This window comes from Falco naumanni, chromosome 13 (assembly GCF_017639655.2).
Source record: "Falco naumanni isolate bFalNau1 chromosome 13, bFalNau1.pat, whole genome shotgun sequence".
Classification (NCBI taxonomy): domain Eukaryota; kingdom Metazoa; phylum Chordata; class Aves; order Falconiformes; family Falconidae; genus Falco; species Falco naumanni.
The window spans coordinates 19,912,667-19,925,174 of record NC_054066.1 but is presented as its reverse complement, the minus strand read 5'-3'; the positions used below and the strand labels follow the sequence as shown (position 1 = coordinate 19,925,174).

At 40.2% G+C, this 12,508-nt stretch overlaps 1 protein-coding gene across 1 annotated transcript; it reads right to left on the bottom strand.

The window, feature by feature from the left end:
* Nucleotides 1-1,582: 1,582 nt before the first annotated feature.
* On the bottom strand, nucleotides 1,583-11,724 carry FETUB (fetuin B). The gene is made up of 7 exons (XM_040613177.1): nucleotides 11,385-11,724; nucleotides 6,893-7,003; nucleotides 5,379-5,466; nucleotides 4,668-4,834; nucleotides 3,605-3,718; nucleotides 2,598-2,687; nucleotides 1,583-2,112 (listed from the first exon to the last, which is right to left on the bottom strand). The coding sequence occupies exons 1-7, from the start codon at nucleotides 11,604-11,606 to the stop codon at nucleotides 1,693-1,695; spliced, it is 1,212 nt and encodes a 403-aa protein (XP_040469111.1). The 5' UTR covers nucleotides 11,607-11,724; the 3' UTR covers nucleotides 1,583-1,692.
* Between the last annotated feature and the right edge of the window lie 784 nt (nucleotides 11,725-12,508).

The following is a 12,508-nucleotide window of genomic DNA, read 5'->3' as shown; positions in this document are numbered from 1 at the left end:
TGCCAGAATACTATAACAAAACCATAATTTTGTGTTGAAAGGCTCTTTGAATGAAGAAATTATCCAGCATCTCTGGGGATGATTCAGCAGCATAAAAGCTTCAGAAACAATAATATTTTATTGATTTTATTCTGAACAAATGTTTTTCAAGTATGGTGGCAGCTACAGAAAGGCTCTAAGGACTTACATGAACCCCATAACTATTGCAAATATCAGTGCAGTCCTGGCCACAAGTGACATTTCTTTCCCAGGTTCACTCTTCTTTTCTTCTTGTCTTCTCATTTATTTGTATTTGTGATTATCAGTATGGTTGCTATGTCTGGCTTTGGTGAAATTGATTTTTCTTAGCTACAGGCTATAGAGTGTCCCTGTGGTTTTTATTATAATGAAGTTAATATGACTTATCTGAAGAAAGAATTAGGCTGATTTTGTAAACCATCATTTTTCCTGCACAGCAAGGTCAGTAAAGCATAAGAATCTGAACAGCCTGAGCTTGATTCTCCACCAGCCAGAATTATTTGCGGAGGTTTCACACACAGGTAGCCTCTTCCACTTTCTTTAAGTGAGGGTATAAAGCATTAAGAAAAAAATAGTCTTTCTGGAGACCTTCCATGGGAAATAAAAAAATAGGCTAAGCTCATCACAATATAATTAAGAAGTTAACACATAAAATAATAAAAACCCACTAGCTTTTAATACTAAACAGTGCTGAAGTCCTGTTCCCCGTTTGTACAGCATCACAGCGGGTTGACTCGGCAAGGGCCCTGAGAGCATCCCTGCTCCTGGCGGCTGGGCTGCCGGGCGCGGGGCCAGCTCAGCGCAGCCCCCCATGGTGCCCCTGGGGTCGGGCTCCCAGGCAGCGCTGCAGGGAGGCCACGGCCACGGCTGACCCCGTTCCACTTCCCACTGCAGTGCTTCAGGCTAAGGCTGTAGCATTTTGGCCCCTGCCTGAGCTCCAGCTCCAGCTGCATCGTGGCTGCACCTGGGGCTGGCCACGCACCCTGCTGATCCAGACCCAGATTCAGACCTGCAGCCTGGCTCCCCGGCCTGCCCTCGGACCTGCCTTGTCACTGTGGTCTTGCTTGGAGACCACTGGGCTGTGTCTGGCTCTGGTCGCTGTAACCAGAGCAGATCCTGACCATGACTTGCGAACTCATGTTCCTGGCTTGATCTCAGACCTGCCTCATTGCCCGTGAACTTACATGGTGATCTGGCCCCTTCCTATCACTTGACTGCCACCGGGGTCTGCCCTGCTGGCCTTGCTCAGGAACCATGGGACAGGCCCCTGTCCTGCCAGCCTGGTTATCACACTCGGCTCCGTCTCACCACCCCTTGGGGAGCAACCATCCTGCGCTGGACCGTGATGGACTTCTGCTACTGGGGATATTTTTTTTCTGATGCCTTTGGGCTGTCTCAGCCCTGCAAGTTCTTTTACCCTGCATAGTTACCTTTCCTTCATGCTCCTACTGATGGGAGGAATTTGAGAATTAAAAGCCAAATTCTTTTTTTGGGAAATGCCCCAGTTAATTTTTTTTTTCTAGTCTGTTCTTGTGCTTTCTTGAAAATGAGAACTGCAAAGATGAACACTGTAATAAGCAATTTATTTACTTAAAGATGTTACACAAATTGAAAGACCAGGTTGTGATCGTGCTCATTATTTTGCTGCAGGTATTTGCGATGATTGAATGCTTGCTAGGCTTTGGTAGGCTTTTTAGGCAGCAAAGGCTGGATAATGGAATTTATCTTCTTTGCTTCTCCTGGGCATGAGTCTGATAGAGAAAGTTCTTCAGGAAAAGGAAGAACTCCTGGTCCAGTGACTGGTTTGGTCAAGTCTGGTTTGTCTGCTTGAGTCTTTTCTCTGTCAAGACTGGGCATAGATCCTACAGCCCTGGGTGGAACTGGCTTTCCATCTTTATGTTCAATTTGACTTTCTGGTAGGTTTTGGAAAGAAGTGTCCTCATTTGAAGGGGGTAGAATTTTAACCCAGCCCACTGTTTTTTCTACATGTGGGGAGAAAGGATTGACTTCTGAAGGGAAAGCTTGTTGATGATTCTGGCTGGATTTTCCAGGTGTTTTATTATCTTGCTGTTTCCCCTCTTCAGTGGCAGGATCCTAAATAACAGGCAATAAGCATTACCGATGTTGAAGCTATTCCAAATTCTTTCAGATGTGGAGAAGGTCACCCTTCACACTAAGGATCTGCTGCAATTTCAGTTTGCAAAGACCAGTGGCAGAGCAGAAGTTCAAAAATAGACAGAAGGAACTGCTTCTTATGCCAGTGGATATGGGTGCATGAAATTTGGGTAACTACATAGTTATTTCTCTTTGCATTCCCTTTGTTATTTACAATTTCCTTGTAGAGCATTCTAAACACGTTCTGTGGGATTGACTCTATACTTATTCTATTGCCTTTTTATCCACCTAGCAACAGTCTGTTTTATCACATGAGACATCTTCCTGATTTGGCCTTATCACTTTCTTGAAGCCCATACCTTTGTGAACAAGAAAACTTAAAAATGGCTGGTCTTTCAAAAGTTCAATTCTTGTTTTATAAAGGAGTATTACTCTTGTAATATTAAGATTAGATTAAGAAATACCTGCACACTGTAGATTTCACAGGATATTGTGACAAACTGTTCATGTTCCAAGCGGCTGTTTACTACAGAGCCTTTGCAGAAACCTATTTGCTGGAAGAAGAAAATGCAAGCATTTTTTCACATCGTAGCACTGAAACTTGGTTCCTATCTTGTAAAACAAGCGATTATGAAAGGCTGAATAGTCATAGCTTCTACATGTATTTGTAGGGATAAGCAGCTTGGGCAAACTTTTATTTTGGGATTGGCAAGATTACAAAGGCAGGCAGCATTTTGAAAAAGGCTTTATGTTTGCAAAGGAGGGTTAGGCAACATGATATTAAAAATATGTTGGCCACTTAAGGCCCAAGTACAACAGCACACTTAAGTTCTGTTGCAGCAGAATATCCCCATGCAGGCAAGTTGTGTAACAGAAGTTAAAATCATTTTTCAGGGAAAACCAATTTCACACCATGCTAGTGAAAGAAACCATGAAAAAATGTTGTTTCTAGTAGTTGTGGTTTTACTGGACTCTAGGTGGACGTGGCTTGGATCTAAGTTAAGATGGGGCTTGAAATGTTATCTCTTGGCAGCATGCCCATTTAGTCCTTCAGTTTCTCTTGTAATTTTTTCCTTAGTTCCTAAATGTTTTCCTTAGCTGGCCTGACTGTAGTATGAATATACTCTTTATGCATTGTTTGTGATTTATTTTGTGTGTTTACTTGGAAGGAGGAAATCCTTAAAAATGATTCAGCTTTGTAAGGCAAAACTACCCCACCTTTTTCTAGATGGTATTTTTTTCTGTTTTCTTTGTTCATGAACTTCTAGGTAAGAATTCAGAACTTCTACTGAAATATTTTCTCTATTCTAAAGCAGTTTGTACAGTTGCAAGACAGTATAGAGCTACAACGCATAAAGAGGTGCCTGTGGGTTTTCATTCTTGTCTGCGAAGAACCAAAGGGATAGGCTAAGTATTCACTGAGGAATCATAGTATCTGAAGATAGGTGTTTATACAAGGAAAAGTACTTACAGCTAGTTCTGATGAAAGTGGCTTGCACTTGGAGATGTCAGCAGTTGTGTCATTTTTGGAGCAGGATGTCTCCTGAATTAAAAACTCTACAAAATATGCAGGACCAACGACCCACTGTAAATGAGAGACCAGCAGCAGTTGGACCTTGTGCATGTGTCAGGAAGAAGGAAGAACCCTACAGTCCTTGAAACAGATGTAAAATTCCTGCTAAGTGTGGAAGGAGCAGGTTATACTTAGGGTATTACTGTTAGTTTTATTACAGGAGAATAATTTTTTGCCAGTACTGCTTTATTGCCTCATTGTTTTTTACTTCTTCTATATGAAACAATCTTAGTAACTCATGAATTAGCTATAGTTGAAATGAGTTAGGGTTTTCTGCTAAGTTAGTATTCACATAGAATTACATAGCCAAAACCCCTCTTCAGTGCCTAGTTGATAATTTTTGGCTGCTTTAATGAACAGGATCACTTCTTCTGTTTCTCAAATGCAAGTACCTCAGGATTGGAAGATGGGAGCAATTAAATACTCTATAGTAGTAATGTGTTAACAGTTTGAGACAAAGAGTGAAGACCACCTTGTTATCAATACATAATGAATTTTAGAGAGACTGGATATTACTGTAGTAAACAAACAGGATTTAGCCAGGAAATCATTAACTCCCTGTTAGTCTAAAATTAGTTTTAAACCATGTTTAAACTAATTGAGTGAATTACAGGTATGGGTTGGAAGGGAAGACTGTGCCTTACTAAATACTTTCTACTAGAGATTCACTAATTCATGGTCGTGGTAGAACAGTGAACTCACAGTGAAGCTTTCCTAAACTTTGGAACAGAAATCTGTGTCTTCAGTTTTGCATAAAGCCCTTCTTTTTGCAATAAATAGAGTCAAAGTCTTGGATCAATGCAGATATTAATTTCCCAGAAGAATTCTGCATAGAAGTATTCTCTGTACTATACAGATACAAATTCTAAACAATCTGTAAGACATAACAAATCGTATAAAGTTTAACAGGTGGATCCATACTTCTTAAAGGCTAAAGCAAGTCAGATGAACCTTGGCTTACCTGCATTGAAGCTCTTGTGACATTGAGGACAGAGAAATAATGAGTTTGTTCACTCTCTTCATTGAACTTGGCAAGGCTTTGAACAGCAGCCTCCAAATATCTGGGCTCAGTTGGATTGTCATCAACTGGGCAGTCAGGACATAGCATCCAAATATGTCTGGGTGGAACTTTGTATTCAAACAAAACAATGTCATTAGAGAAAGCATAACCATAAGAGCATGTTGATAGTGTAGGTCACTTTAAATGCATCTATGCCACCAACCATACCCAATTGTCCTCCGGTCCCCTGGAGTAACAATATGTGGTTTGATTCACTCAATGATTTTGAATCTTTTTGAATTTGCAGACCCATAAAAATGTTGCAGCGGAGGCAGAGACACTGCAGAAAAAAAGGTTAACCTACTGAGGGCAGGCTTGCTGTTTTTATTTGCCCTTCACAAACCCATAAAAATGCTTTTTGGACCAAAGGGTAAAAGCTCATATAAAGGCTCTGCTGGGTTTCCCAGAGGTGAAAACAGTTATTACTGCACTGTTCTGAGCTGCAGGACCACACTGGCCTTATGATCACTGACTTGAGAAAATTAGGGCAGCTGAAAGCTAAATAGAGACGCTGTGGTGCCATAATTACAATTAAAATTTAAAGTCATGCTATATGGCAAAAAGTGTTTTTCCAGTCCTCTTTTAAAGTGGGTGTGTTAAATAAAGACATACCTGGTTGTAAAGTGCACTCATAAGTATTCAGATGAGCAATATTTCTTGCCTGATTAATGTAGATAATTGCTTTGCATTGACCATAAACCTAAAACAGTATAAATATTTAGAAACAATTAATATTGCACCCTTTGCACTGATCATCTGCTACCTAGACAGTGAGTGATTCATTTTCTCCTTGCAGTTATGAAATTATTTTCAAGAAAAAAAGTTGGGTTAATACTCAAATGGCAATGAAGCACATTTGTAAGTATGTCCTTTAGAATAAAAGGCCAAGTCTTCCCCTGGTATAATTCTGAGCTATACAGGTACAGCGCTTGTCTGCAGGATGGCCTAAACAAGGCCGCCCTTCTGGCAGCTAAGAAGTGCCCGAGTGTCACAGAGTCGCAGAGTGCTTTTCCTGGCCAGGCCCCCCACGCACTGGGAGCTGGGTCTGTGTCTAGAATCCAGGAAGCTTAAACCTGGAGATCAGCTCAGAGTGTTTGGATCCAGTCACCTGTCTTTCCACCTTCCCCCTTCTCCTATGTCCATAGTGAGGAAGGAGAGGGAGAGGAAGGACCCTAAGGTAGGTTTGTGGCACAGTAAGATCACCCTTGCACACAGAGAAACTCTTGACTTTTGGCAGAAGAAAATACTGGCCTATTCATATCCATTGTAGCTTTATGTTTAAAAGTTGAATGTATATTCTCTTGAGAATGTATATTCTCTTCTTAAATATTGCCACATGTATGACCAAGTCCTCTAGGACATACATTCGTTGACTTCACAGAAGCCATACTGACCATAGATGCTTTGTACCCTTTTCCTGCTGAAAGCACTGTAAGAAGAAATGAGCAGAATTATTTATTTTTTTTTTTGCCCCCTAGATTTTCATTTAGAAATGAAGACTGATTGACCTAAGAAGCAGCCAGGAAAATTTAATCATAACTTTTTTTTTTCATGTGAAGCTTCTTTCTCATCATTTGTCATGTTATAAAGGTTTTTTCTTCACTTGTTCAGAATCATTTTGGTCACCTGTAGCAAGTCTTGGATCACTTTCTGCCTTCACAGCTTATCTTGCTGAGCTTTCTTTTTTCTCCTCTTTCAGTGCAATTTTTGCAAAGTTGTCAGAATAAGAGCGGAATTAAACTAAACCAAAAATCTCATGTTATATAAAAGTGAGTTTCTTTTATTCCCTTCTTGACAGGCTGTCTTTAAAATAAACTCTTACAGGGTTGCTATAAAAAGGAAACCATTTATTCTAAGTAGTGTCCTAGCATGGCTATTTAGTTATGTCTGCTTATAGCTCTGGTCAATTAACTTTTTCTTTTAATTTTCATTTTTTAAAATAAATCTTACTAGTCTATAAACTGATTAGCAAGTACACAGAAAAAGTGTGAACCTTGAAAAATGGGGTTTGATTTCTTCTAAGTTCTGCTGCCTACTAAAAATGCATGTGTAAGGATTTTGCTGTCATCAGTAGTACCTGAGTAACTCATCATACTTGAGATTAAATAAGAAAATAAAATCCTTACACTTGTATGAGCAGGTCTGGCTGTACAATTCTTCCACAACTTTTTGCTGCGTACATGGCATTCGGTATCGACTACATCCAAGATGAGATAGAAGACAGAACCAGTGTTCTCCTGGAAACAAAAAAAGAAAGTTTCATATCCCAATTTTGTATAGAATAAAGTAGGGACACAGAAAAGGGAGAGATGGAGAAACACAAAACACACAGGTGGGGCACACAGTTACCCTGAAAACTGAACATTCTGTGGGACAAATTCTCAACAGTGGCAAACCAGGTGAGATTCAGGCTCTGTTAGAACAGGCTTGGTGATGCATCTAGCCAGCTTTGATTAATGAACAGCCTTTTAGAGCCAGTTTTATCCTTCTGACTCTGGTACCAACCAGAACCCAAGAATGAGGACTAAACATGGTGATGTTTTCATTGTCAACTGCATTTTATGATTAGAATTGAAAGGTAGGTTATTTTTGCCTTCCATAAGAATGAGACAATAAATACCACAAAAAATAAAAATCTGCTAAGATGGAACATTGGTAGGCGTTAGAAACATTAGAAATACCTTACTTTTTAGAGTAATATCTTCTTCAAGTATGGATGCTTTGCACTTGCTGGAAAGAGACTGTGACTTCATTGAGGCAAACAATTTGAATATTGTCTCAGATCTCAGAAAGTGCTATGAGAGACCTTGCATATCCATGTTTCTGACCCACTTAAAGCTTCAGTCCAGTGCTTGCGTTCTGAGCCTGTGCTTAAGTCCAGAAAACTACTCAGTGTTCACTGCAGCACGGATGCACAAAGCATTTAGGGCTCAACTTTTGGACAAACATGTTTCCATGTGAGAGGACAGGGAAGCAGTGAAAGTACAGCTCCATATATGTAGGGGTTACATCATGTGGTACAGAAAGATGAGATGCTGCGTGGTGCAGCTCCTGGTTCTGCTTCCGCTGTAACTATTGGTAAGCACTTTTCCAGGATTTTTACCAAGGATACAGCTTAGTAGGATCATATTTTATTTTCTGTAGTGGAAAGCTGGAAAGAGACCAGTCATTTACACATCCTAAAGAACTTCGATGTGTTAGCTGCATGCTTAGACTGAGATTATATCTTTGCTGAAGAGGGAGAAAAAAGAAAATTGAATGAGAGCAGTATTCATTCATTCCTGGTTAATTTCACTGGTTTATGGGGCAAGAGTCTTGTAGAAGTCTGGGGCCAGTATCTGTACAATTTTGGCTTCAGTTTTGATTTCTGATTAACAGCAACAAAAGACCAGTCAATAGGGCATCTAAAGACTGGAGTACTGCTGGCTTTTTTTTTTTTTTTTTTTGTAATCCTGCTTGGAAAAACCAGAGTTATCTGGTTTTGAGTTCTGAGGAGACCACATGATACCAGCTATTCCAGTCACACAGTATAGAGATCTCTGGAAAGAGACTGGGGTGGTTATTTTATGTGAGCTCTACCATATATACTTGTAAATGTAATACTAAACCCTTTAAATATAAAAAAGCAAAATAAATAGAAAGCAAATATAAAGAAGTAGTAACTTGTTTTGTTAGCTTTGTCTTTAAGTTATATTCTTACATATGCAACTTACCATGTTTTATCTAATTATTTGCATTTTCATATCCTCTTTTTTCCCCTGCGTGTCCTATGAAGTAATCTGGTAATGCCTTGCACTGAGCTTTCAGGGTTTGCCTACACTAATCCTGAGGCTTGATTATAAGTGTAATTCTCAAGGTTGTGAAAAGATCAAAAGCTATTTTGACGAAGAGTGAAGCAGAGGTGCAGCAGCACTGTGTGCAGTGGCATGGCAGTATCCCCACACCTGGCTGCATAGTTCCATCTGTGGAAGAAACTAATTGTAATTTTCTCTTTACAAGCCAGGTACCTAAATACCATGATGATATGTCTCCTTAATATGATAGCTAATATAGGTTAAATCAGTAAACAGAAAGCAAGACTGGTCAAAGAGTAATTACCATTCGCTGAAAACTTGTTTTTTGAGTAGTGCAGCATTTGATACAAGCTTGTAACTTTTAAGTGTGTCCTCTGTGAGACAAAAAAAAAAATAATTCACTAAGACTATCTTGCATTAAGAAGCAATAGCCAAGAAAAATGTGTATCTTTAAGAAGTCCTGAAGCTGGGACTGGTGACTTGAGCTTTAAAGTCGGTTGTTCAGGTATTCTGGAGGCAAAAGCACACACATAATATCATTAAAGAAGTGTTCTTATAATCAAATGTGTTTAGTGTTAGATGGGTTTACTCAGCTGAATCATGAAGACTGATTATAAAGCTTGGTGATCTTGGAAATACTAAATGCAACCAGAGTGGACCAAACTATTTCCTGTTGCCTGTAGCTCTCTTGTGTAATATCAGCTCTAATATACAGATGAGGTTATTATAAAATCTACACATCTTTTTGTCTGCCTGCTTCCGTATATGTTATCCTCCACTGGGGAAAGGATAATTTGGGGTTTATTCAGAGCTCAGCAGATCACTGAAGGTTTCATCATCCTTACTTTAATTTTCATTAAAAGACTGTTATGCAAAGGTTTTTTTGAGATCTGCTTAGTATTGAATAAAAACTTGTATCTTTTCTGCGTTGCTCAAAAAAATCCCTTCCTCCATAGTGCTGATGCTAGGATTGCTGCTGCTGCAGTGCATGCTGAGGAGCCTGGAAGCCAGAAAAGATGCAGCAGCAGCACAGTATCCGTCTTCATGGCAGTGTAACCTGGTGCAAGGGAAAGAAATGAAATATTTTGGCATGTTTTATGATTTTGGTTAAGTGCCTGTTAGTGAAGTTAATCGTATCTTGTATGAAAAAAAGGCTCTGTCCTACTTCCATAGAAGTTAATAGCAGATGGCTCATTAGTTTAAATTAGAGCAAAACTGAACCACAGGTTGCTTAAGGGCAGATTTGAATTTGAAGTAACTTTGAAAATGTTTTTATCCTGAGTATTGGTTAAAAAAGTGGGAGGAAGGACCACTGACTGATAAAAAAAAAATCTTTATTTTTTTGAGAGGAATAGAAGGTCACATAAGGCTGTTATTGTGCATGAACACGGCTGACAGCTGACTGCTTTGTATGTTCTCAGTCCCAGCAGCAGCAAAAACGTGACAAAGGGCTTAGATTGTCTAGGTTGCTATCACAGTGTCTTGAAACACCATATTTACAGGATAAGCATATGAGATGCAAAAAATAAGAATAATGGTAAATTAAACACACAGATGAACAAAGAGCAAAGTTAAGACTCTAGAGGATTAAGTGACAGACCAAATCACAAACAAGGACCAAAATTCTCCTGTGTGGAGATATACTTGGCACAGGTGAAGGGAGAAGCAGGGAGATGAATGAAATGGTTTACAGCAGGTCTGCACCCACCACGCGACACTCTAGGGTGGTCATAGGGGTGCTCTCATTATTGTCAGTAGGAAATAGTCCCAGGGTGGGGTCTAAGTACCTAACTCTGTGACTGGTGATGTGGGTTCTGGGCCAGCTCAGAGGCATCCCATGTGGAAAATTTCTCAAGAGACCTGATCCACTTGCTTAGTGGACACATTCTGTCACCTGAGCAAAGCATAGAACACAGTGCAAAGCACAGCAAAAGCAAAGTGTCCATCTTTAGTTGTGAGATCTGAGATTGCTGGAGGCCCCAGCATGTCTGCAGAAACTATGTCCTTGTGAGAACAGCAGGAAGTACTCATATCTTTGCCAGTACAGATCTTTAAACATCTGGCAATGAGCCTGATTTTCTTTAAGGATGCAGAACTTAGCCTTTCAGGTAAGATTATGGGAAGTGAGCAAGCATGGCAAGGAATGTTAATAGCATGATTCCACAGTGGTTTATGTGTTGTGGGCCTTGTGCACTCATTTCAGGTTGTCCTGGCTAGAGCCAGTAGTTTCAGCTATTATAACACAAAATAGTAATAAATTAAGCACACAAAGAGAAATAAGATACTTAAGGGTATGAGAGTGATATTCCACAGGTATTTCCACTGTAATTTTTGCACTTGAACTGGTTTCAGGTTTCTTCTGGAGAATGAATCATCATGTAGAGGTCTGTGAAGGGATTCCCTGGTCCCAAGCTGGACGTGTTTACACCTGTTAGTGCTTACATCTTCTGTGCAGAATGCACGATGACTTAATAGCCTTTGCACTCCAACTGCTCAAGGCAGTGGGAGGAAGGTGTAAAATGAAATTAAATCAGAGTAGTGGTGTTTCATACCAAATTTGAACTGATGCCTGGAGCTATTCCAGGGGCAGGCAGCAGAAAATCGTGACTGTGATTTTGCTCTCTAATTGCCCACAGTGGTGATGAAACTAAACTGTTTCTAGTCATCTGTGCATAAAGTTGACATGGCCTCTGGAGTCCTGTGTATGTAATTTTACATTTGCCTTTTGAAATATTTCTTAGTTCAGATAGATACTGCCAAGGCATAGTGACAGATGCAGGGCTCTTCATGGGAGAAACAGACACAGAACGAGCAGGTAACTTACCTGAGGTTGTTCTCGGACACTGAAAATTCGGTAGAGACTGAGTATGTAGCCCTCTTTTCGGTCAGCATTGATCTGGCGAAGAGCCAGATCTGCAGCCTCCTCTACTGCAGTGTCATCACAGGTGGGAGAAAGCAATGCAGTTGGTCCTTCTCTGGCAGGAGGAGAGGCAGCCCAGGAGCAAAGCGCCTGTATGCCAAAGAGCATTGAAACAACTAAAACCATTCTGCTTAGAAAACCAGTGCAGCAGATCAGAATGGTGGGTCAGTATGGAGGAGCTGAGACATGCATGAAATAGCAGACTTTTGTAATGGCGCCATGTCTCTTTGTAAACTTGTGTCCCCTTTTTATTACATACTGACCATCACCTTTAAACCCACAGCTGCAACAGCAAACACTAAGTCAATGATTACAAAGTTTTACAGAAGTGTTGTCATTCCCTCTGAGACCAGACAGCACTTTCTCCTTCTGACTTTGCATCTCCAATTCAGACTTCACTGGGCAGATCGTATAACTTTGACCTCATCCCATCAAGGGATATACACACAAAGCTGCTTTCTTAAGAAATAAGAATTGCTTAAATAAACCTACATGCAGGACAGGTCTGGCTCCAGCTCTGTTCTGTCAGTGATCCACTTCTCCCAAATAAGGCAGTGAGAATAAATAGCCTGCTCAAGCTGTTAAATACTCTTAGATAATATGGTAATGTGAAGAATTAATGGTTTCATCATGGTGTCTGCTTTTAAGCAGAAATTTCCATTGTGTTTGTTTGGAACTTAATATTCACTGTAATTGAATATAGTGGCATAGGTGTGGTAAGTTTTGTTCTCACACCAAAGACTTCCCTTCTGTTAGTGCGCTGGTGCAAAATTAGCTGCTGTAAGAGACTGGAGGAAATAGATGATGAGTGAACTAGGGCTATCAGAACAGTCTTAGGCTACTGAAGGCTCCATTTCAGGATTTGTTCCCCTCTCAGTGCCTTGACTACAGCCCACTCATCTTTTGTTGCCTAAACTCCTCAATTTATTGACACCTACCAGGTATTTGACCCCCTGCTCTGATTTCCCTGAGCCTTGAACATTTACTATTTCATCCCAGCTTCCCCCAGCTTCTGACTTTGTCCTCAC

What these genes read in the sequence shown, in the direction of transcription:
- FETUB (XM_040613177.1), bottom strand. Translation starts at nt 11,606, where the DNA reads ATGGTTTTAGTTGTTTCAATGCTCTTTGGCATACAGGCGCTTTGCTCC. An exon ending in CCAGACCTGCTCATACAAGT is followed by an intron (nt 5,467 to 6,892) that starts GTAAGGATTTTA and finishes ATACTGTTTTAG; the next exon opens with GTTTATGGTCAATGCAAAGC. An exon ending in TCACAAGAGCTTCAATGCAG is followed by an intron (nt 3,719 to 4,667) that starts GTAAGCCAAGGT and finishes TCTCATTTACAG; the next exon opens with TGGGTCGTTGGTCCTGCATA.